Below are 24,410 nucleotides of genomic sequence, written 5' to 3'. Positions count from 1 at the left end.
GTTTGTAGCTTGAACCTATCCGCTGGAACGTTGAAGGCAATGTTATTACACAGCAAGCAAGACACGAAGTAGGCAACATTCTTTATGTTTCACGTGCACGGGAGAGAACTGGACAGGCGCCGTTCCTTCGCTTGACCCCAGTTGCTCTCGTCCGCTCCCCGTAACACTGCTCTTTTATTGTGGTTACATGAATATGCATAGGTTCATTAACATATAACATACCGTGTGTGTGTGTGTGTGTGTGTGTGTGTGTGTGTGTGTGTGTGTGTGTGTGAACCCATTAATGACTTCCTAAACCTACTGGCCTGGAAGTCCAGCAGTTCATCTAAACAAAATGCACTTAGCCTAAAACAGACATAGATACGTTTATCCTACCATAAAACAATAAGACAAGGTACGACCTCTCCCATGCTCCCAGGATGTGGGTGTGAAAGTCAGAGAGCTCTGGAATGCACACAAAGCTTGCAGACTATTAAGGATCAAACCTCCTATCACTCTACACCTAATTATAAAACTCTAAGCATATATGAGTAGATATTTCTAAGCATAAATGACAATCACAATACAAATCTAACATTTCCCCCCTTTTGGCAATTATGCTAGAAAAGTACCCAGTTATGATCACCTCATGTCTGTCAGTGTTAATGCAAACATGTTTATACACAGCATATGTAAACGTACACAGTCTGACAAACATATTAGCAGTTATCCAATTTCTCATTAATCTCATTCAATGGTAAACTGCATCCTACAAGCAAACAAATGAATTGCTGATGGTCAAAAGAGAAATTAACATTTTCAAAAACACTCCAGCTTGGTTGTGCTCCTCTGCAAGACATGTAAATCGCACGTCTCTCTGCAGAGTGGGTTAAGTTCTGCAGGGCGTCATAAATGTGTCTTCCAGTTGTTTCCATCACTGTTCATAGGACCAGAGTCCAAATGTATGTAGAATAGACATTCAAACATACCAGTTGAGTTTGTTGTTTGTCAACATGGGTCTCAGCTATCTTGAAAGCTGCAGACCTCTTCAGCACTTCTAGTTTTATGGCCTCTGCCAACCCCCATCACCTCACTTCAGGCCTCTGTACTGTGGGGGATATTTATGACTCCTCCATTGTCCATCCTCTGCAGGAAAAACCCTCTGTGGAAAGGGTGCTGGATCCAGTTATCTTACTGCTGTTATGATCCCAGCAGTCTTCAGAATGTCATCGTATGCACAGTACAGTGACACAGCATTAGGTGGTGTTCAGTGTTCATAGGAAACTGCTGTCATCACCACCATAGCTTCTGGTTCCTGTGCTTCTCACAGAATCATGATGTCATCCTCGAACTCCCCCTGCGCTGTCGGTGGAGCTTGGCACGCTCCCCTCATCCTTCAGGTGCCCGTCTGTCATCCACAATCTCCTCTGTTGGCCTCTGGAAAGCCCCCTTGGCACAGCTCTCATTCCAACGCAGCTTCGTGGTCCTTGCTGTGGCTGTGGAATCTGATCTCCCAATGGGCCCCAAACAGCTCAACCTTTGACCTCAACCACTGCCTGGGCGCAGTTATGCCTGGAATGGTTCTTGCTTCTCACTGGGCCTCTGAAGATTTCTCAGAAGATTCCTTTCAGCAATACTCTGACTGCTGCACCTGTATTTCCTTGCTAGGAGGAAAAACTCCTATTTGGAGAGCATGTAAAGCATCATCAAACCACATTCTTTAGTTCAGTGAGCTTCATTTATGGACCATCAAAGCCTCATCTGAACACAGATGCACCACTTGCATAGGTTTAATACCCGTAAATGAACTGTTAATCACACAAAAATCATAAAAACATAGTTTAGAAAACATAGAAAACATAGTTTCATGTAATTCATGTAATTCTGGACCCCTCCTCTTGACGCATGGACACTCCCATGAGTCAACTCATCAAAACCAGATTCCTGTCTGAAAGAAAAAGGTTAGCTAGCTCATGTCCCAGGCAACATCAGGGCGTCTCCTCTGGAGCAGCTCTGTAACCCTGCAATAAAAGATGTTAGTGTGTTTTGCACAGTAAGTTTGCTCAACATCTGGCTCTGCCTGGAGCCATCATACACACCATCATGGCCTGGAAAACAAGATCTGGAAGTGAAATCAAACTTCACATTTATAAACAATTGTATCATAAGAGTAATAAAGCACTCAGCATCAGCAGGACAAGTATCATGTGCAGGTTTTCTCAAATCAGTAAACTACAATTATTGGCATAATTTGCCTCAGACATGGATCATCCCATGTGCTCAGTTAACATTAATGTAATTAGTGACTGCCCTTAAGCAAAGTCACTCCATGTATTTAACACTAGGAGCTCAGTAGTGGCCAGCTAATGAGCCCCATATTCCACAAACACTGCATCTCTTAGTTGCTTTCTCATGTTACTTGTCCGTCTCTGCTGAATCCTCTACATGCACTCTTAGAAAAACAAACATTAGCAACACACATGGACAATCCTGGAGGTCAGGCACAAGTTGACAGGTTCCAGAGGTGCTATAAAACGACCATAAAGACCATAGCTGTGGACAGAAGTGGCACTAGTTTCAACACAGGGAATGTCTCACATGTTATTCACATCGTCAAAGTAACCTGTAACATTTTCCCAATAACACAATGTAACAGCATCACCAACTCATAACCTGTAATGCTGTAGAAAAGTTAGCGCTGCGCAGGTGTATACACACTTTCTCACAGTCACCGCTGTGAACAACGCAAGGTAGTGAATAACACCCCTGGTAGATGCACAGACACAGAAAGTGGCATTTAAAAGGTTAAATCATCACGCAACCTCGAATGTTGTTGTCATCTTTCCGCTCCTGTAAAAAAACACACATAGATTCATCTGCACCTTTGTCAGGTGGGGTTAACCGCACAGTGATGTCAGTCAGTCTGTCAGCTTCTGTCCGCTTTTACCAGTCAGTCAGTTTTATTTTCTCTCACTCATTCATTCATACATTCATTCATTCTTTCTTTGCTGACAGTGGAAATTATTGTCGCATTTTCATTTCCACTTCTCAGCAAAATGACGTCATTTCAAAAAGAAAAGAAGAACTTTATATTGGATTATCTCGCTTAATCCTTTTTTGGGTAGGGACCTATTTTCTAATTGTCCCATATAAGTGGCTTTCTCCGGAGCCCATTGTAATCTTTTGGAGAAACTCACTTGCAACAATTTTCTCGACGACGTGTCGTATAGCGCTTCTGTTCTAATCGTGCAGATCTGCTCAAACAGAGATCATCAAACAAAACTTTCAGTGCACTGTGAAAGTATCAAAATAAAAAGGCCTCGTTAAGTCATGACACACGCTCCTCATCTCAGGAGGGTAAATCATACCATTAGCATGGTTTATCAAACCATCATACTAATTGGCAGGCTCAACTTCACAACAAAAGAAAAATCATCAGCTAGATTAATTCAAAACCAACCATCAGCCGCACAACACACAACATAAGCCTCATGTCTTATTAGCTATGAATTTTAATCCCCAGGACTGTACGTTTTACTCATTTAGGTCACAAATTTTATTTAGTTTTCCTTTTTCCCCTTCATCATAAAACATGTGACATGTTGTCATGCATTTCACAAAAGAAGTTTGTTCTCATATATTCAGAGTTGTGTATCTGGATGCAGGAGTCACTTGCACATCACAACAGGAAACTCAGTGTTTTAGAGTCTCCACTCTAACAAACTCCATTCACTCGTACTAGAATTCAATCACCTTTCATTAACCTAAGAACCATCAACTAATTTGCATATCAGTTATTAACCCACTAAGATGACAGGACAACAGAAATGCATGTTCAAAATATTATCACAAAAATAGAATTTTCCCTCATACAGTAAAATATTTTGTGCTGCATCAATCAGGCAGAAAGCATCTCCCAATTTACTATATTACCAACTAAATTTATTGTCTGATCACTGGTTGGTCAGCCCAGAATCTTTTTTTCCCACAAAAATTAAACTGTTGTCCTGCAACATAGTTAGTTAATTGTCAGCATTGGATAAATTCAGCATTTGATAACAAGTGTCTGTTAAATTTACACTATTTTAACACTGATGAGAGATAACAAGCTGATTTTCATTGCATGTATGTTTGTGTTATTAGGCAGGTTTAATCAATGTGTCTGTGGAGCTGCATCTCCAGCAGGGCATGTTCTTAAAGCTGCCTTTCCTACACACTTCTCTGCTATTATTTGATCATCATTTTCAACTAATGTGCTATGAGTCCACTGATCTTTGCATCACACGAGGTGACTTGTACAAGATGATAAACAGACTCACATGCTCAAGATGCTGCCTAATCTTCATGAGCTCTCTTGTGTTTGTGTTAGTAGGGTTAATGCATGTTCTGCTTATGTGCGTGATTTTGTATATGTTTCTTTTTGCAGTGTTTCAGATTCCTTCACAATTTTCCACTTAAGCAGTCAGTTTTCTTTTCCCCAGATTTGCTAACCCAAATTTTGATTTCCCACATTAAACAACAGCTTTCCTCTGTGTTCTTACCTCCTGCTCTCACTCTGTTGTCCTCTCCCACTTCAACAGTCCAACAGCCGGCAGTTCTTCTTCAGCTTTGTCCTGTGTTCCACTGTCTCTTCTTGCCATTTTACTCCGAAAGTGGCGAATGTCAAACTCCAACAATCTCCTCAGTTCTCCTCAAACGTTCTTTTCACAAGCACAGTGACTTTGCAGCTTGTTGGAAACACAGTGTCATTCATCCAATCAGTCAGGATGATGGTTTGCTCTTCTTCTCCACTGCTGTTTGTCCACGCTGCTGCTGCTTGCTGGGTCTCTCTGCTCAGGACTTTGCTGCTGTCTCTTTATCTGCCATGTTATTGCTCTTTGGAACTGCATTCCTTGTCTTCAGGGAGGAGTGAGAGCTCGCTTGTGAGGATGAGGGACACATGGAGCTCTAAATAAGTTAGCCAGAAATTGGCCTGAACATTTCCAATGATGTTAAACTATAACTTTATTCCAACTGCTGCATGGGGAAAACTGATCCAGATCTGCTTTTCATCTGAAAGTGACAAAACTAAGACATTTCCATTATTATCATCACTGCTTAACCAAAGATTGTAGCTGTTCTTGGCTGATAAACACAAAACCTGTTTCCTATTATTTTCCATCTACAATGTAGATGTTGTCTCTTTTTTACTCTTTTTTTCTTATAACTGGTGACCTGCAGAATCACCGCTCTCACAATTTGTGACAATTACATTTACACAGCGCACACACACTGTGACGTCAGGCACATTCACACTCACTTTTTCTCATCTGCATAAATAAATCATATGGCTGATGATATGTGCCATGGTGATCCATAAGTATGATCACAGGTTTATTTAATTATTTTTCAACCCAACAAAGCAAATAAACAAAAACATGATGCTGATGCTATGAACACTCTACACACATGAATCCAGATCCAGGAAAACTGCTGCGCATCTGAAAGAAGAAGCTGAACTCACGGATACGCTACATACTCGAGTTATCATAGTTCTCTTCCCCTTTCTTTGATGAGTTCTCAGCCAGCTCCTGATCTGATAATGTGTAGCTTGCTCATCAGCCCAGAAGAGACCGCAACGCAACCTCACACAGTTGTTGCGCGCTTTGCCCACAGTGGCAAAGACTTACATTTTCATATTCAACCCAGCTTCTCCATCATGTAGTTTTCAGCCGCTTCATACAGGGTTCAGCATAATAGTTGTTTTCACAGGTGTGCTCTATATCTCAACAATGGCTCATATTAGGATGACAGTTTTCAAACAGGTCAAGTGCCTCTATGCACGTCATTAGTTTAAATATTTACCTATTTTACTTCATCTCATATGTCATTGTACTGAAGATGAGCAACCTTAAGCTTAATGCAGATTACTGTTAACAACTGGTTAAAGTAATGGTCTGGAGCACAGGCTGTTGTTGATCAGGGCAATCTAAAGAATCATCTAAACATTTTGTGTCAGCAAGGGGTGGGGGAAAGCCATTCACCAGAGCATAGCTTAACTGCTGCTAATGTGGACTGGCCTTCTCCACACGCTCTTCGAGGCTGCCGTTTTCCTGAAAACTTGATCTCTTCCATTTATAAGCATGCGATTAACCGCACGGCTCAGGTCCGCGTGAAACCCGCGCGACCGTGCTCGCGTGAACCCGCGCAGCTAAGGAGCCGTCACTTTTTTTTTTTTTTTTTTTTTTTTTAAATACTGTGCGCTCCCAGGAGCGAAGTCCAGCATAAACGTCTGTCACGCTCGGACGCACTCTTGGTTGCTTAGGGACCCATGATAACAACAACAGTCGGCATCACAGACCACGTGTTCTACTCCGCAGTCATTCACACAAACACACTCAACACAACAACAACAACACAAAATAGGCCTATTGTCCAGCACAGTCTGGACTCATGAACTTCTCAACGCCCCACTGAGCGGCGGAGAATGTATTACAGGACCCCACAAAGCGGTCCGTATTTCGCCCCACTAAGACGGCGAACCAAAAAGTTCGAACTGCGCAACTCTGCGACTTAATGCTTCTGTACAACAACTTCACTGGCGGTTTTGTACATCGCCCCACTAAGGCGGCGAATTTTAGCCCCACTAAGCGGCCACGAACAACGCCCACACAGCCGGCGAAGACGTACAGTTATAGAGATGTACTCTAAACTTACTCGGTGTTGCTTAGCATGTAATATCAGCCTCGGATCCCGCCGATCGTCATTCGCCGAGAGAGAAAGCGGACAGCTAATCCACCGCCCGATGACAAATTCTCACGTCTCGCTGACGTCAGGGTTCTCTCTCGGTGAATGCCAACTCCAGGGATCCGCGTCGAAGGACCAATTAATGATAGGTTTGTAGCTTGAACCTATCCGCTGGAACGTTGAAGGCAATGTTATTACACAGCAAGCAAGACACGAAGTAGGCAACATTCTTTATGTTTCACGTGCACGGAGAGAACTGGACAGGCGCCGTTCCTTCGCTTGACCCCAGTTGCTCTCGTCCGCTCCCCGTAACACTGCTCTTTTATTGTGGTTACATGAATATGCATAGGTTCATTAACATATAACATACCGTGTGTGTGTGTGTGTGTGTGTGTGTGTGTGTGTGTGTGTGTGTGTGTGTGTGAACCCATTAATGACTTCCTAAACCTACTGGCCTGGAAGTCCAGCAGTTCATCTAAACAAAATGCACTTAGCCTAAAACAGACATAGATACGTTTATCCTACCATAAAACAATAAGACAAGGTACGACCTCTCCCATGCTCCCAGGATGTGGGTGTGAAAGTCAGAGAGCTCTGGAATGCACACAAAGCTTGCAGACTATTAAGGATCAAACCTCCTATCACTCTACACCTAATTATAAAACTCTAAGCATATATGAGTAGATATTTCTAAGCATAAATGACAATCACAATACAAATCTAACAACGTTGTTTGTTTTCGGTGCTTATTTCAAATTGTAGAAGAAGCTAATTTTTTTTCTTCTTTTCTCTTCTAGTTCCTGTCGATTGTACAGCCCTAAGAACAAGTGGCCTTAGTATTTCATAGTCATGCATCTCAGCGTGTTAATCGACTGTTGGAAAACACACGCACACACCTCATTACTGACAAAACAGGTGGCCACATTCCTGACGATGAATCCAAGAATAACAAGCACACCGATACAAAAAGCGAAGAAGAAAGATTTATTGATCTCCACACAGAAACACGTTAAACCGAGGACACTGGTTTAAAGAGAGTGGAAACTGGACATAAGGACATTCTTATGATCATCATGGTTTTGTAAGACATTTAAAAAATTTCTTTATGCTTTGGGAGCACAACTTGTTTGGATCAAATGAAGCGTTCGGATCAATTGCTCATGTGAGCAAAGTTAGGATTTGTATTGGTGGATAATTATCGGCATTCCCATCAGAAAAAAAGGAGGTCTTACATTCTTCACAAGAAGAAAGGGTGGATTTATCTCTGTTTAATTACACCAGAAGTGGGCTTTATGCGTAGTGTTGATGAAAATAATAAATATTCTCTTGACTGAATTGCAGAGGCAGCTTACTCCTGCCAGTGGAAGCTGACTGCTCTTTTTGCCATGCTGGTAATCCAGGCTGTATTTCCTACATTTATTAAAGCGGCTGAGAAGGCGTCGCACACTCGCGCTGGGTTCATTTTTGCTCTTTAAGCGTGGATCCAACCTGAAAGTCCTGTACATCTGTTACTGTCACTGCCATGCAAGTGGAATGGAAAGACTGGAAGAGACAAACACGTGACTCTGTGCAGAACCCACAGTGCTGTTGCATCAAACATGCACACCGACACGCCAACCCCCGTCCGCCCGTGAGGACTTGAGCATCCTTCTCAGTTTCAGCCGCATCAGCCTGCCAACATAAATCATATATAAAGACGCTGTTACAGCACGTAAACCTTACTTAACACAAGTCTCAGAGCAGTTTGTGTTGTGGTATATTACATTTTGCTAGAAGACAGAAATAACTGAGTATTTAAAGGGATCATGAGTGTTACTGCCACCTTTTAGAGAATTTATTGCCACTGACTGACTTGTTTTGGTTGCTCAGTGTTTGGTGTTTTGTTTTTTTTTCCCTCCCTTCTGAGCAATTGCAGAGCCTGTTATAAGGATCTTCCTTGTGTAGAACTGATTTATCATTGTTTTTTTTGTTTTGTTTTTTTTACTCTGTATGATAGTTGTAAGAGTTTTGTTTCTATCATTTAAAATGTTTTTGTTTGTTTAAATTGTTTTGAGTGTAAGATGACCCCGTTTAGATTCCAGGAACAAAGTGAGGTGTTTTCTTTGGTGCCAGATGTGGGGGGGTAAAAAAAAATATCAGAAATGGCTGCAACATCACATGTTGTGACTCTTAATTTTTTATTTATTTTTTTTTTACCCTGTTTGAACACAAACCTGTCAGGCCATTTGTAGTTTGATTGTTCTGCTGTTTGACAGTTTCTCTTAAAATGAAATTTAATGGGGTTTTTATTCTTTAGCTCACCCCCTTCTGCTTTCTCTAATGTCAGACTCTTTGATGAGCCTGTTGATTAGTTTCTGAGGAAGGTGCAAAAGGGGCGGTCTGCACAATCTGCAACAAAATTTGCTGTTTCATATTAATATGAAGCATAAAAAAAATCAAAAAGAGTGGCCTTGGTCATTTTCCTGACTGTGGGAGTTTTGATATTGGTTTCTCACCAGTGCCTGAATATGTCTCTGTTACACGGTGGATAATGTTGCATTTAAGGATTTGTAGGTTATACCTTTTTTTCCCCCCTTAAATAATAGAGATATATAAAAGCATATACACTTCAGCAAAACCGGTCAATGTCTCAAACACCTAAATGAAGAATCACACTCTGTGACGTGCTTCTGTGTGTGTATGTCTCATGAGATGTAAGATGACTTATCTGGTCTACAACTTTGATGCTGAAAACTGTACTTCTTGCCTTTTGTGTTCAGATTTTTACTTATGATTTTGTTCTGAATTGGCATGTGCATTGATACATATGTACAGCTGTATGATTTATATGTCCTCGTCAGCTTTATCATTGCAAGCTGATACTGATTTGTCATTATTTCACAAAGTTGGCCTGTGGAGAAGCCCCCAAATATCATTTTCTTTGCCACTCACTTTGGTCTTTTCCCCTCCACAATAACGTGTGTGTGTGTTTGTGATGTGGTTTATTGCTACTGAACACTTTGATTTCTTTACATGAAAGATGCAGTAACCCTGTATCCAAAACACATGCACCTGACCCTTTCTGTCCACCACAACAGATGACCTGCTACAGATCTGTCTTCACTCATGTTTGGGGACAACATCTATGTAGGCTATGTCCTCAAAGTGCCTCCAGTTTCCTATTTTTTTATATATAAAGTAGATATTGAGAGCTGTTGTGTATATAACAGTAATGTAGCAATAAATGTGCCATTTTTATTAACAAAACCTTCCCCTTTTTAGTGTCTTGGTTTTTGAATATACTGCATTACCTGGGTGAATCAGGATCTGTTTGATCTACTCAAATGTTTTCCAGCCATGTTTAAAGACGTAAAAAATTATCTGCTGCATTTTTATACATCTTTATAAAAATCTGTTATGCCAGTTATAATTTCTGCACTTTAACTTTCAGTTTATCTGCTCACAAGGTTTTAAAATCAGCACATTTTCTGTCATTACAAATCCTGAATCTGTGACTGCCTGAGACGTCCACACGAACCTTCATTCTTAATGTCTCTGCAATGCAGCCGTGCATGTGTACAGTTAGGTCCAGAATTTGTTGGATAAAGACAATTTTTGCGGTTTTGCTTCTGTGCACCAAAATATTTAACATAATGTTTAATTTTAAATGCAATGATAGCTGAAGTCCTGATTTTCAGCTGGAATTCAAGGGCTTTAATAAAACATTTGCAATAATTGTTTAGGAGTTGTAGCGCCCAATTTTAAGGACCTCAATATTAACTGGACAACACAAAACTCATAATGTAAGTTGTCAGGTTATGTTTTTAATGCTTGGAGTTAGTGAATATATGCCTGAAGTCGAGTACAAATAGACTTCACCAAATGCTGTTTCCTCCATTGAGATGCTCTGCTAGCTCTTTGCTGCACACACTGTTAGTACTTGTTTGTTGGACTCTCTGACTTCAGTTTTGTCCTCAGTAACTGAAATGGATGCACTGTTGTGTTGAGGTCAAGTGACTGACTTGGCCATTGCTTTTGTAGTTTCCTTTTGGGTCATTATCTGTTTACACTGCCCAATTAGTTTTGCAGCAATCTTTACAGTGAGTACACTTTATAATTCATCCTGCTGCTTCTATCAGCAGTCACATCATCAGTAAACACCAGTGACCCAGTATCACTGGCAACCATAGATGGTCATGCCATGATGGTGCCTCCACCTTTTGGGACAGATCATGTGTTACACGTTAATCTTGGTTTCATCTTTAGTTGTCTTCTGTGGTCTTGCAGGTTTTTTTAGTGTTGCTGAACTGACCCAGTGCATTCCTTCTTTTAAAGAACCAAATTGTTGATTTTACTTCTCCTGATAGATTTATTTTGTTCTTTCAGTCTAATGACGGCCTCCTTCACTTGCACTGACATGTCTGTGGCCCTCGTGTTTAAAACGACAGTGAAAATCTATTAAATGCAAATTCAACACTTAGAATCAGTTTCAGATATCACATCTGCATCGTTTTTTGTTTATTTTTGAACTGGAAAAATCAAACCAGTCTGAGAAACAGATCTGAGCACACGTTTTGTTTTCTCTGGCCTCTACACAGAGCCAGGTAGGTCTCCACACGTGCTTCACATTTGCAAGTAATACCCCCATACTTCACTAAAAACCTTACACCTTAAACTAATGAATTCAAAAAAATCTTATATACACACGCTTCTCATTTGTGAAATTTGAAAACATTTAAAAGCACAGTAACACCTGAAACCATTTGCAGTCCTTTTTTTCTCACAGTCCACTAGGGTGCAGGCATGCGCTGTCGGCTGTCCATGAAAACCGTCACTGTCCTCTCAAAACTTACACGGCAACTCGTGACAGAAGTCAAGAAAAACAATACCGGTGCTATGCTGGATTACTGTCTTGCCCCTGATTTTTTCCGTGGAACTTGGTACAATGTACGATAAAAAAAAAAAAAAAAACAACACTTTTCTTTGCAAGCACCATATGAAAAACCTCAAAAATGATTTTGTAATTGAGACAGGACTCATTTCATGAAATATTACGATGTTTTATAGATTTGCCACATAAAATCGTGGTCGTTCCTATTTATTTAGGTGCTTACAAGTGCATCAAAAAATTTCTTCGTCTTTAATTATTAAAGGCTTTTATTTTTTTTAAGTAAGCGGAAGTACCTCTTGCGCTTGCGCACTAGATATAGGCTGCCGAGAAACTCGGAAGTGCTTCCAATCTTTTAAAGTGGCACGTCCTGCGTAAGGAGGACAAAATTCAGCCAAAATGATCAGTAAAGTAATCGGTCAGAAATATGTGGCCATTGCCAAGTCATGGTAAGAAGTTTTTACGTCGCGCCTGTGAGAAAAAGCGGAAAGAAATCGGACCTGTGCTTAAAAGAACCTCGATGTGTCCTTAGTTAGCATTAGCCGTTAGCCTAACTGAGGTCATAGTCGTAGGGACATGCTGACTTTAGACCGTCTGTTGAAGATGTTATGATTTTTATGTATTAAAGCGAGTGTGAACTATCTTTTCGTTATTAACTCTGCCTGTTCACAGAGGAGATTGGGAATCGCTTTTTTAAATACATCGAGCTAAGAGACTAAACCATGTGATCTCGGGCGAAGGTTTTTAATGTTCTTAATAAATCGGCTGCAAAGGCTGCATTAAACTTTATCCCAACTGGATTAAGTTACAGGATCCCGTCTCCTAAACAGATGAAAGTAAAATGCTCTGACATATTTTACCTTAGCAAACAGAAGCAGGTGCAACAGATTTATTGGGGGTGGGTCATTTACTTACATCATTTTCCAGCATGTTTATAGCTTCAGCAGATAAAAAGGCATCAACCCTTTTGTCTTCTTCTAATAATTTACCTCATAACGGCCTGGATCCTTTGCTTATACCGAGGCTTTAGATTTGGCCACTTTTGCTTTCTTAGCTTCTTTAAATTGTCAGTGATTGTGTGTGGTGATTATAATTTATCTTAAAAAGTTCTTCCTATGCATCTGTCATTGCCTCAGTTGTGTTCATTCCCTAAAAACCGAAACCACTAAAATGAATATTTGGTTTTACCCAATAAAAATGTAGTTCTCTCTCCAGTTTCATCAATCGATGCTGAAATTAATAGAAAGACAACGGACAAATTTTCACTGTCTTCTCTCCACAGGCTCCCAACTATGGCAGTATGGGGAACAACTGGAGGTGTAGCCCTAGTGTACTTCACAGACTGGCGTTTGGTTTTGGATTATGTCCCCTATGTCAATGGCAAATTCAAGAAGGATGACTAACATGTGTCAGGTTAGTCCAAGGAATGGCAGCATGAAACAGTCATTCGGGAGATTATCATGCACCGTTGAATAATAAATAATCATTTAACAAGCAGGAACCACACCTGAGTTAGACTGACAGTGCTTAAGAGAATCACAGGTGGAGTAAAGGTAGATCTAGGCTTGAGACTTCAGTGAGGACCAGGCATCCCCCAGAGTTAGTGATGATAGTTCCAAAGACTTTACAAATTGTAGTGAATATATAATTGGTTTGTTTGTGATGACCAGCGGCCCATAAACCAACGGGAAGTCCTTTATGTGAAGTTGACATAGCTGCATGAAAATGAGAACAAACAGCTTATCAGGAAGCATATATAGTGATAGAACATAAAGAAGGGGGGGGGGGTGTCCCACTTCTGAAATTCATATTCATATCAGGATCTGATCCTGATCTGATCAGGATACTCAGTACCAGTTTTACTTCTATGTTGACTTTAAACTTGTTTGAACAGGCAAGAATCACATTTCTCACGTGCTGTGGCATTGTGTAACACTAAATGTTTTCAGCTACCTCTAACAGGCAGCACACGTGCGTGATGCTCAAAACAAACACATTCAGAAATATGTTTTTGTTTTTTAATAATTATTCTTAACATCTTTTGGGATATTTCAAACTGCTCAAGTCTAGCTTTGGTTTTCAGTAATTGTTCTTGACACTGTGGATGTCCAGTCTACAGAGGGATGTATGTGACTTTAAAGAAAACAAGTCGCAGTACCACAGTCACGGGTTTATTGGGGCCAAAAGTCGAGTCTTTCAGCATACTTAGGTTTTCAAGCGAACAATTTTGAGTCAAGTGAAACACAGACTCATTTCTTCCAATGCATACAGACCAATCATGAGTACTCGCTCCCCAAAATCAAATTGTGAGCCAAGAAAAACCTATAATATTACATGTTTGTTGGGCATAGATGTATATGCGTTTTTCCTGTTTACTGACCCCAGTACACATATAATGGTAACAGTCATGCCTCAATCCAGAGGTAAAAGCATCACTGGGTGGAGTATTAGCCCCCTGTTTCCCAAATAGACTCTTTAATAAGTATTGCCTGAACCGCATGACTCAACCGAACAGAATGGGGCACTACATTAATATAAAAAAACAAACAAGCAGACATACATATTTCCAAAAAAATGTCCAGAGTCGGAGCTGAGATTGAAAAGTCTTCAACTGATAGGAAGGAAACAATGAAGCGGTTTGTCATGATGAGCTCTGTAAGTGCTTGTCGTAATAATGTGAAGATTGAAAATGTGATTACTAAATGTGAGATGTCATCTGACACAAAGCTGCCAGGCGATCTTTTGGTTTCATTTATTTCTCAGTTACAAAGCAGACATTCAGAAAGGCAGTGAACAAATTCAGGAGCTCATTATGCTCAGTCACTGGAAAACACTAGTCATAAAAAGACTTTCTGGCCTCATCAAATTAAAGAGCTTTAGCATGAATTTTATTTACTACAGCTCTGGAAAAACAGGGGCACATTTCATCAGCTTGCTAAAAGAAAGTATTGACAATTGTGGTGACGTACTCATTGATATATTTTATTTTTCTTTCCAGTTTGTTTTTGTATGTGATTTTTGTTTTTGTCATATTGTATCTTGTTGTCCTTAAAGGTTTGGTAGCTTTAACATAGTAATCTGCAGACTTTGGGGATAAATAAATTAATAACTTAAATGAAACTGGACAGTTCAGAGAGGACACAAGACCAGAATTAAGGAAAGTGGCTTGTTGACTGTATTTGGCAGCTTCTAATGAAAAGACTGTGACCACTGGAAATTTAAAACTCATAGGCATTAACTTTGAGTCAGTTCATTCAGTTGATGTTGATTCAATTTTGAATGATGGTTTTAAACGAGAAAAAAATTACAGTTAATAAACAAAAATGCTTTAATATTCCATTCAGTTTTTCTTTTCCGCTTGCCCTCAGCATCCAGCATTTGATAATTTCTTGAACACATTATAACACATGTACCTTCCTCCTCCTCCTCAGGTCAGCGCTATTTTTTGTTTTTACACAAGGACCTACAGAGAGACCACGGACTGCTGCAGCCAGGACCTTCCACTGCATGGCAGGCCACCGGAGCCCATCATCTTCACCCTGCAGCTCATTCAGCAGCATTTGAACTGTTCACTACCAACGTCCAATGAAATGATCCTTGGGTTTGGCATTTCAGCGTTCTTCTGCCAGTAAAAACATGAACAGATGAAGAAGAAAACAGTCACGATTTAAACGTGCTTTTGGTTTCTTTCCCTGTTCAGATTAAGGACGTGTATTTATTGTAATCATCTGTGCTCTGTGGGTCAAATTTGATTCTTTTTTGTGAGAAGTAAAGTATGTGCGATTTCTCCTATATTATGGCTGTTTATGGATTTATTTACTTTTGCTTGTGTTCCTGCTGAAGTTAAATGTGTAAATGTGCATGAAGCAAATTTAAAAACAGCTCCTCTTGCTCGTCCCTAAAGGCCATAACTGGTCACAATGAAAAGTACTGAGAGTTTCACTCTTTTGTTAAAAAGCTATAAAATATCAAGGCACTTAATCTTTTTATTAACAGCTGGGTAATTTTTAGAAACTTTTTTTTTTTTTTTTTTACTTTTTCCATCTCCTTTTACAAAACGTGGTGTAGTTGAAAATACTGGTCCAGGAATTAAATTCTATACAAAGTGAATAGAAAATGTATTAATATGTGTAGGTAACAGTTTAAAACAATTAAAAAAATAAATAAATACAGCCTGTTAAACTTGGATTTTAATCTAGCTGGCCTACCTGTTACAGCATCAAACTAGTGTAATTGAATTATTGTACTGTGTCATTAAACTTTAAATACAGTCCGTATATCCAGTTCACAATAACTAAAAACATATCATTTTACAATTAAATTAACATTTTTCCCATAAATGCAGTTTTGAGTACAATTATGAACACGATGAAAACGTTACAGTGTCAAAACTCTGTCATAGTTACTTTCCGCCTGTGACAAAGCCCACGTGAGACCTGCGTGAGCTTTACTTTCGGACTACTTTACAGCGTGTGACGCATAAGTTACTAATACGGCGGAGTGATCTGCACTCGAGATCTGCAAGATCTCGAGCTGAGACAGACAGCTAGCAGACAAAATTCATGCCTGTGGTAATATTAATAAGGTAGTGGAGTTTTTGTCGTTTATTAGCCAAAATTAGGGGCCGAAATATTGAGACAGCCGGGACCATGGAAAGAAAAAGGTAGGACTTTGTCATGTTTGACCGAGTGAGTTATTGTAATAACGAGGAAATGCACGCACGCCTGCATACATCCGTGGGGCACTTTAGAAACGCTCATCAGTAAATGAATCGATCTGGGGAGGTTTAATTAATTTATTCGCAGCATTACTTTTGTAGCTAAAAGTTGGCCTTAAAGCGGGTTGAGTTCGTTTGGTTTAAAATACTGCAGCTTCAAGCAACAATTGACACGTTATTTGCTACGACTTTGACGTCCCGGTGCTGCTAGCTTGATTAGCTAGCTAAGTTTCATTGTTTACACACGCTTGACTTGCAGTGCGCAGGCCAGTCACAGCTACAGCAGCACGAGCGCTCCAAACTTCACGTGGGGCTCACCATGAGTACGCTTCAGACACGCTTCAGTTAGAGACGGTCAAACAAAAACAACCACGTGTATGTTATCAGCTACTGCTGGTCAGACCGCTTTTAACCACAGGGTGGGCTACAGAGGTGCCTGAATGACGTCTCTTGACTTGTCAGCACACCTGTTGGGGTCCCGTGCTCGACAAGTTATTTTATAATATTTTTTTGAAAATATCTTTTTATGTCATTGTGTATTTGGAGTTATTGGCTATATGAGTCTACGTTATTGTGCCTACTCAGTGTTTACTTAATTTATATTTTAAAGCTGTTTTGTTAGATGTGTTGCAATTTCTGATTCCCTTTTGGCCAGGCCTCTTGAGAAGGTTGTAGAAAACCCCTAAGTACTTTCTGGATCAAAATGGCTTGATGTCATTCATGAGAGATAAGTCAACCAGGAATTTAGAACAGTTTAAATATCAGTCAATTTTTGGCAGATGGTCACTAATATCTGATAACCTATTTTAAAAAAGACACACAAATCGTTTCACTTTCTTTTAGTGTAAAGGAGTGTAAATGCACATTTAACAAATCATCCATTTGTACTCTGGTCATGATTACACAATTATGTTAAGAAAAATAAGAGCAAGTTTAACAGTGCCAATGTAGTAAGTCAAATTAAGCTAAATGCACAGCTACGTTTGTGCCCTTCTTCACAATTTTCATGCTAACAAAAAAAACAAAACACATCTACTGGGGTGGCCCCAGATACCAATTAGAAGCATGGCTCTGTCAAAAAGTTTATTCAAAAAAGTAAATGAGAGGGTCTGTGGAGTACTAAACTCTTGGACATCCCAGGTAAAAATAGTGGAATGAACCCAATGACCCGCCTGAGTTAAATGCAATTTTTTTTCTTACTTTGTTTCTACACAGCGTTCAAATGTGATTATAAAAAACAGCTGTGTTGATACAGAACTGTGTATTCAGACTTTTTTCCTTTAATGAGGAATCAGTTAGTAATGGGCAAGCGCCTGTTTTTATTCTTGGATTTAATGAGGTCTTTATTGTATTATGGATACAGTAGAATTCATTGAGTGTTTTTTATCTGATTTATTTTCATTTCCTATTTAATTGAGCTGCTTTTGTAGATTTCTTATTTTTTTTTAACGACTTTAATTTTGACATGTTTTATTTATCTAACTATTTTACTTTATTTAAGCTGTTTTGTTATATGTTGGGTTTAATGTTTGGGCTGCTCTCACACAGAAATTTCTCAGCTTGTGGGATAAATATTAAAGTACTTGTTGTTTTATCTTAAAGAATTGTGCCTGCTATAAGCAGAGCTGATGTATCTTAAATACTGTTGATCCCTGGTGGACACTTGTTTTGATGGTTTTTCTGTTTTTCTATCTAGTCTACCTGTTAAGCGTATTCTCAACAAGCCGCAGATATTCCGCGGCAGCCCTCACGCTGATGTGAATGCCGGCCACTCCCGGGGCGAACAGTCACTCCTGATCAAAGGGCAGCGCAGCAGGCACAACCATCTCTATGACATCAGCCATCAAATAAGGGTGAGAGAGTTTGGTCTCTGGTGTTTATGAGGCTTAAAAATGTATACCTGTAAGTTTAAGTTGTGCTTCTTCATATTTAGTTTAACTGCATACATCTGTCCAAAAAACAGAATAACAACTAAACCCTTTGATTCTATTTGCATATTCCATATTAAAATTTCATTTTTAAAAAGAAAACATTTTCTTAAATGCAAAAATATATAAATAATCTCAAGTACAGTCAAATAAAATAAGATGTGTATGCAGCACATCAGTTTCATGCTATTGGAATCATGTTAAACTGCATTGTCCCTTTTTAAATAAATAAATAAGAAAAAATATATTAAGCTAAACTAAATAAAAATTTGCTATTACTTTGTCTTCCTAGAAGGCTTTTTGACATTAATAGGTGGCTGTAAGGCGTCAGCAAACTGTATAGTTTAACCAGTTTGGTATCAGACTAAGTTATCAGTTCAGCTGCATATTTTAATAAAACCTCTGGAGGCTTACTGCAGATTTTTGCTGTATATAATAAACGCTGGAGGATGGAGCAGCTACAAACTTCACTTTTCTTCACATCGAGTTTGTTGATCAGGTTCTTTGATGAAGGACTCCCACTAGCTTTTTCCCAGTAAAGGTTTGAATGGTGATTACAGGAACAGCGCTGCTCTTTTGAGCGCTGGAAACACATTTTCTTCCAGTCAACCTGAGCTCACCATCTCAGTAATGGCTCGGCCTCTTTGCTCTCTGCGTTATTTAAACAGACTCCTGCTTCACGTTAAAGTGTGCCAGCGTCATCATCACTGCTGCTGTTGTTTTATCAGTGCTTACGTTTAAAAACTGGGGTCTGTGTCTAATGTTGTAAAACTTTTTATTCATATGCTGCTGCTGAGTACGTTTCTATTGCAGGACTGTGTTTAGTCGCAAATGTGGCTGAAATGCTCATGTTTCCATAGTGACATAGAGTCGTGTATTAAAGGAAGTATCGAAGTAACAAATTTATGTTGAGAATTTTTTATAATCAAAGCAAGAATTTTTTATTCTCTGTGGCTAAAATTAAGAGTAATTTCAGTCCTGAATTTTTAGCTCCAAGTCTGATTTTTGCCACTTCATTTGAGTGTTTGTGATAAACATCAAAACCAAAAGCAAAGCTGAAGTCTCATCAGGCTGTACACTGATCACACTGTTTGCCTGAGGCCTTTTAGCAAACTGTGCTTAAAATTTCATGACAGTCACAGGAACCTCTCTGTCATGAAGACATCACAGATGACTTGCAGTAAAAACAGACTTGAGTCTGACTTGTTCGCTTTAACTAACCTACATAAGGAAGTTTTTCTCTCATGAATTGAAACTTTAGATTCCTAAACTGAAATATCCAAATTGCACATGATTTTTGGATGGTAGATTATTACCTCTTGACATTTGAAACCTGTAGTTACTTCATAGTTGCTACAGAGTGCATTGTTGTGTCCTTCACCACTAAACCTCCCCCACAGATGAGGTTTTATGATTGACCGTTGACTGTACAAGTGGTAAATGTTGTAAAATTAACATCATTACAGCCTTTTATGTCTGCTGTTAAGCTGAAGGAGAGGTGTTTTCCTTGTAGCTATTTACTGCATTTTTGTTTTCATGCCATATTGTGTCATAGTAGTCATTCCATTGCCTTGTAATGTTTTTATAGCCTCTTCACAATTAAATATGGGATGTGGCAGCCACTGCTATACAGGACTCACAGCAGTAAAAATAAAGCAGTGGGATAACTGTGTTGGCTTTGAAAGTGGCTCTTTATAAAAGTGTCATCAAGTCTGTTCATATGGTAGAAAACTAACTTACGGTTGTCTATTAAAGGCTAAGCCTGATTTAAACACAACGCTGCCAGTTCGACAGACAGCTTCCATCTTCAAACAGCCAGTGACCAAAGTAACAAATCACCCCAACAACAAGGTGAAGACGGACCCCCAGAAGGCTGTGGAACAACCAAAACAAGTAAGTCAGAAGCAGAAAAAGTGTGTCAAGTGTGTTTGGTTTTTTTTCTAATGGTAATTTAAATTTTTTTATGTGTGTGTCAGAGAGTGACTGAGATGTTCAGTTTTGGAAACACTGTGCCTAAAATACACAAGGTATCCTCTTCCTCTTTGCTTCACTCTTTAGCTGTTCTGGGAGAGGAAGTTGAGCGGGTTAAATGCATTCGATATAGCAGAAGAGCTGGTCAAAACGATGGATCTCCCCAAAGGCTTGCAGGGTGAGGTTAACCTTTAAAACTTATCTGTCACATATAATTCAAACAGAAATAATTCTACCAGGTTGACCCATACCACCTGATTTTCTCTCCTTAGGGGTGGGGCCTGCATGTTCAGACAAAACGCTGCTCTCTGCGATCGCCAGCGCCCTGCACACCAGCCCAGCACCCATCACTGGACAGCTCACTGCTGCGGTGGAGAAAAATCCAGGAGTCTGGCTCAACACTGCACAGCCTCTCTGCAAAGCCTTTGTAGTGACTGATGATGATATTAGGTGAGATACTTTCATATTTAACATGAAGGAGCTCTGGTTTTTTAACTGTAATACTGATTGATATTATTAATGCATAGGAAACTGATGAAAGCTTGAGTCCAGTGCTGGTGGCTTCTTCTGTGAAGGGTGTTACAATCAAGTGCACTCTAAAAGTGCATTTCAACATGTTCCACCACTACCAAGCAGTGAGGTGGTGTTTCCTTTTTCTTGTTGGGCACACGCTGCTGTTTTCAACAATCAGTGGCTTGACTGTCAGTGACTGTTGTGTTCTGTTCTCATGGAGCATACGCCACCACAGTCACAGTTTTAAAGTGTCAGGTACTCGCAAAACTCTCTACACGATGAGCTTCAGTTTTGGAATCATTTGGATTTTTCTTTTAAAGGAAAAACTCCTAATGCTAAGGCTCCGGTTGCCCAGGTAACCCTCTAATGTTGGGGTTTGCTGAGGCACTCTGTTTAGGGTAAAATCATGTAATCAGTTTATTCTTGGAGTGGTTTAGAAACCTAGAAACCAAAACTGACCACCATGTATTGACAAATCCACAGTACTCTTCACACTCATAGGTTGTTGCTTCCATCACTCACCTCAAAATTTAGAGAAGTTTATCCTGCAACCCGCCCAGTTTGCGTCACCACTGGGGGTTTCTTTTGTTTGTCATTTCTTTTTTTTTTCTTGTGCTTGTAGTTGTTTGCTGAATGTCCCGGACTTTCTGTGGTCGTTACAAATCACTTCCTGTGTGGAGATGGCTTTAAGGTGTATATTGTCAAAAAGCAAAGACTTGTGACCGGTTTAAAGTAAGAAATAAAATGAAAATGGGCCTTAAAGCCTAAGACAACATAATCATTATTATTATTTAATCAGGAAGTGAAACTTCAGATTAAGAATCTCTTGTTTCTGTGAAGAACGCATCATTAACCTGGGGAGCTGAGCTTTTGGAGGGAAAAACTCCACACAAGGGGCCTATGCTGGGTTCACACACTGGACTCCAATAGTAAAACCATTAAATAGGCTTTAAAATTGCACAGTAATGTCACTGAGGACGACAACATCTTGTTTGAAGAAGCTTTGTCAGAGGACAAATGCAACTGTGGTCTTGGTATTCACATTTAGTATGAGCTGGTAGTCGGTCACTTGACCTGTGAGCACAGAAATTTTCTATTCCAGTGACACAAGAATACAGATTTAAATTCAGACTCAAAATATAGTGAATCAGCACTTTGTACCTATTTACTGAAGCTCCAGCTAGCATGCTACAGCTGACGATAAAAACGTGTGTACTGCCAAAACCAGCGCACTTTAATTTTTATTCTAGGACAGTAGATGTTTGACTCACGGAGTGTTCTGAACCAAGGACATTTCGTACTGAGAACAAGTGTTACACACTGAAAACGTAGGACAGTTGTATCCCAAGTCACCATTATTGTTTTCCTATTTGACCTTCAGTTCAGGCACATTATTATATAAATGTTAGAAAAACAAACTAAATTCACTGTGTTCAAAAGTTCAATCTTGAGATTTACTTTGTGTTGTGCTTCTCTTTTATGGCTTTGTAATGAGTCATACTTTGCATTTATACTCTTATACCAAATTCAACTATGGTGTCTTTTTATGGGTCATTGTTCACATGGTGAGAACAGCACATCAGCCTCAGTCCATTTAGCAAAAAGCAAGATAAAATGCAGATATGTGTTTTTTGGGGGTTTTTTTTTAAACGTGACCACTAATCATGTGACGTTAACTTATCTATCATTTTGGATGTGTGACAATCATGGTCACAATGTAGGATCAAGTGACTAAGCGCCCAGTCATACAGGCCTTGAGACCAGTCTGTGACCACCTGGCAACCACTTGTCACTAAGAGAAAATGTGTGTTCCTCAGCCAGCAGGCAGAAACCTCCCTGTCCTTAGTTTGGTCTCTGGTACTTGCTGCGGTTGTAGTTTAAATGGAAGTGATGGACAAATGCTGATCAGCTGTATGTCAGACAGCTCTCGAGTTATGTGTGTATGACCTCAGGTGGGAATCAACAATAGAGAACAGGGCTAATTGTTTGTTTATTTAATGGGAACCTGTTATTCTGACTTTTATTCTTGGACTCTGCTAAAGTAGATTTGCATGACTTGAATGCATGAGTCAGCAGTTTTACCTCTTCTTCCATGAAGGCCACCCTCACTTTATGCCACCTGTCTGCTGATTGGCTGCCCCTAAATTGCATACGGTTTGAACAGCACGGCTCTGAAGCTGCTGTGTTCACAGACACAAATGTGTGTCTGAGATTGTATCAAAGATTTGCCCTGTTATTGAGTGTCTACACACACACACACACACACACACTATCCCCCTTCAACGATGACGTTAATTTCCCAAAGCATGTTATCATTTTTAGTTATTGTAATGATGTGCAAAGTTTTCTAGACTGAAGTGTTCATATTAAAATTTAGAGAACACGTCTCCATGTATAAGTCAAAAAAACAGACTTAATTTCCACAGAGGAGATGCACATTTCTTCTGTGTTCATGTGTTGGATGTATCATCTACAGTTATCAAGCTTCATGTGTCTGGGAATTGAATTTATTTATTTTTTATTGCTTATTTTGGGTCTGAAAATGAAATGATTTTCTAAACTGAGCAAAAATAAATAAATAAAAGTCAGCCTCCTTCTAAGTTCACGTGGTGGGCTGAGGTGTAGTGGACATCTGATGTCTTTGGTGGACATCAAATGATTTGCACTTTTCCTTCCCTGAAACTTTTTTTCCAAGTCGTGAAAGACATTATGTCATTAATGAAATTACGTGTTCTCGTCTGTGCCCCTTAGGAAGCAGGAGGACCTGGTGCAGAATGTGAGGAGGCGGCTCGAAGAAGCCCTTATGGCTGATATGCTGGCTCATATAAAAGACACCGCTGCAGACGTAGAAGCAGAGGTGAAGGGTGAGCAGGTGGAGAAGGAGGAGTCATAGCCAAGGTACACAGAAAGGCAGTAATCACTACAGTATGGCTGAATTTCTCATGGTTAATTGCATTTAATATGACCTACAGTATATTCCTAAACAAGTAACTCTCCTCTCTCTCTCCCACAGACTTGTTTGAGACATTTGCTGGTAAAGTCTTTTCAATGCTCGAATTAACGGCTCCATGAAGGTTTGTATGCAGTTAAACTGAAGCAGACTTTATATGCAGACATTCTGCAGATTTTTTTCCTAACCTAAACAAAGACTGTGGTCTTTAATTTTTTGTTTTTTAAACATATGACCGTATAATCCTGTAAGGGTGCTCTGAGTTTTCATTTTTACCTCTACTAAAGTCCGGCAGCTGGTTATGGTGCTCTACACAATGCAGTGTTATGTTTAGTTAACAGCTGTTTAAGCTCAGTGTTGAAAACGCAAACCTTTATGTACACGACTGATGTGTGTGTGTGTGTTACATTTTAATTGGTTTTAAGAAGTGTTTTTATTTCCTGCTATTGCTTTTTATGTTTTACTGACACTGTAAGTTTGCATGTCATGTTTGAAAGCATAGAAATGCAGCAGTATTTTTACATGGCTCTGGATGATGATGATTACAGTTTCACGGTTCAAACTTTTTTTTTTTGGGTCACAATAATTTGAGTTTACATAGCTTTGAACATGAAGCCATGGTATTTGTATTTTCACTAGTCTTTGAACAACTACTATTGCATTTCAGTAAAAGGTGCGTTCCCTCAGATCATACAAACACACTGCTGATGTACTGTTTTCTGTCAAATAAAGGCATTTTTCTTATATGTGTCCTTTTCC

At 39.5% G+C, this 24,410-nt stretch overlaps 3 protein-coding genes across 6 annotated transcripts in view; all 3 read left to right on the top strand.

Annotated features, from left to right (window-relative positions):
• Positions 1-9,955, top strand: part of tcf3a (transcription factor 3a) — a 35,397-nt gene extending 25,442 nt beyond the window's left edge. For all 4 annotated transcript variants that reach the window (XM_039602746.1, XM_031738247.2, XM_031738257.2 and 1 more), the window contains one exon: positions 7,503-9,955. The gene's annotated coding sequence lies outside the window, so the exon portion shown is untranslated. The remainder of the gene's footprint in view (positions 1-7,502) is intronic.
• Positions 9,956-11,888: 1,933 nt separating this feature from the next.
• LOC116318680 (cytochrome b-c1 complex subunit 10) lies at positions 11,889-15,366 on the top strand. The gene is made up of 3 exons (XM_031737782.2): positions 11,889-12,021; positions 12,855-12,985; positions 15,004-15,366. Exons 1-2 carry the CDS (start codon positions 11,972-11,974, stop codon positions 12,973-12,975), a joined length of 171 nt encoding a protein of 56 aa, XP_031593642.1. The 5' UTR covers positions 11,889-11,971; the 3' UTR covers positions 12,976-12,985; positions 15,004-15,366.
• A 687-nt stretch (positions 15,367-16,053) lies between these two features.
• On the top strand, positions 16,054-24,395 carry mbd3a (methyl-CpG binding domain protein 3a). The gene is made up of 7 exons (XM_031738268.2): positions 16,054-16,235; positions 17,986-18,142; positions 19,973-20,110; positions 20,276-20,366; positions 20,461-20,638; positions 23,453-23,599; positions 23,715-24,395. Exons 1-6 carry the CDS (start codon positions 16,222-16,224, stop codon positions 23,592-23,594), a joined length of 720 nt encoding a protein of 239 aa, XP_031594128.1. The 5' UTR covers positions 16,054-16,221; the 3' UTR covers positions 23,595-23,599; positions 23,715-24,395.
• The last annotated feature ends 15 nt before the right edge of the window (positions 24,396-24,410 follow it).

The sequence above is a fragment of the Oreochromis aureus genome, linkage group 18 (assembly GCF_013358895.1).
Source record: "Oreochromis aureus strain Israel breed Guangdong linkage group 18, ZZ_aureus, whole genome shotgun sequence".
Lineage (NCBI taxonomy): Eukaryota > Metazoa > Chordata > Actinopteri > Cichliformes > Cichlidae > Oreochromis > Oreochromis aureus.
Note: the sequence above shows the minus strand (reverse complement) of the source record. Positions and strands in the feature narration are given on the sequence as shown.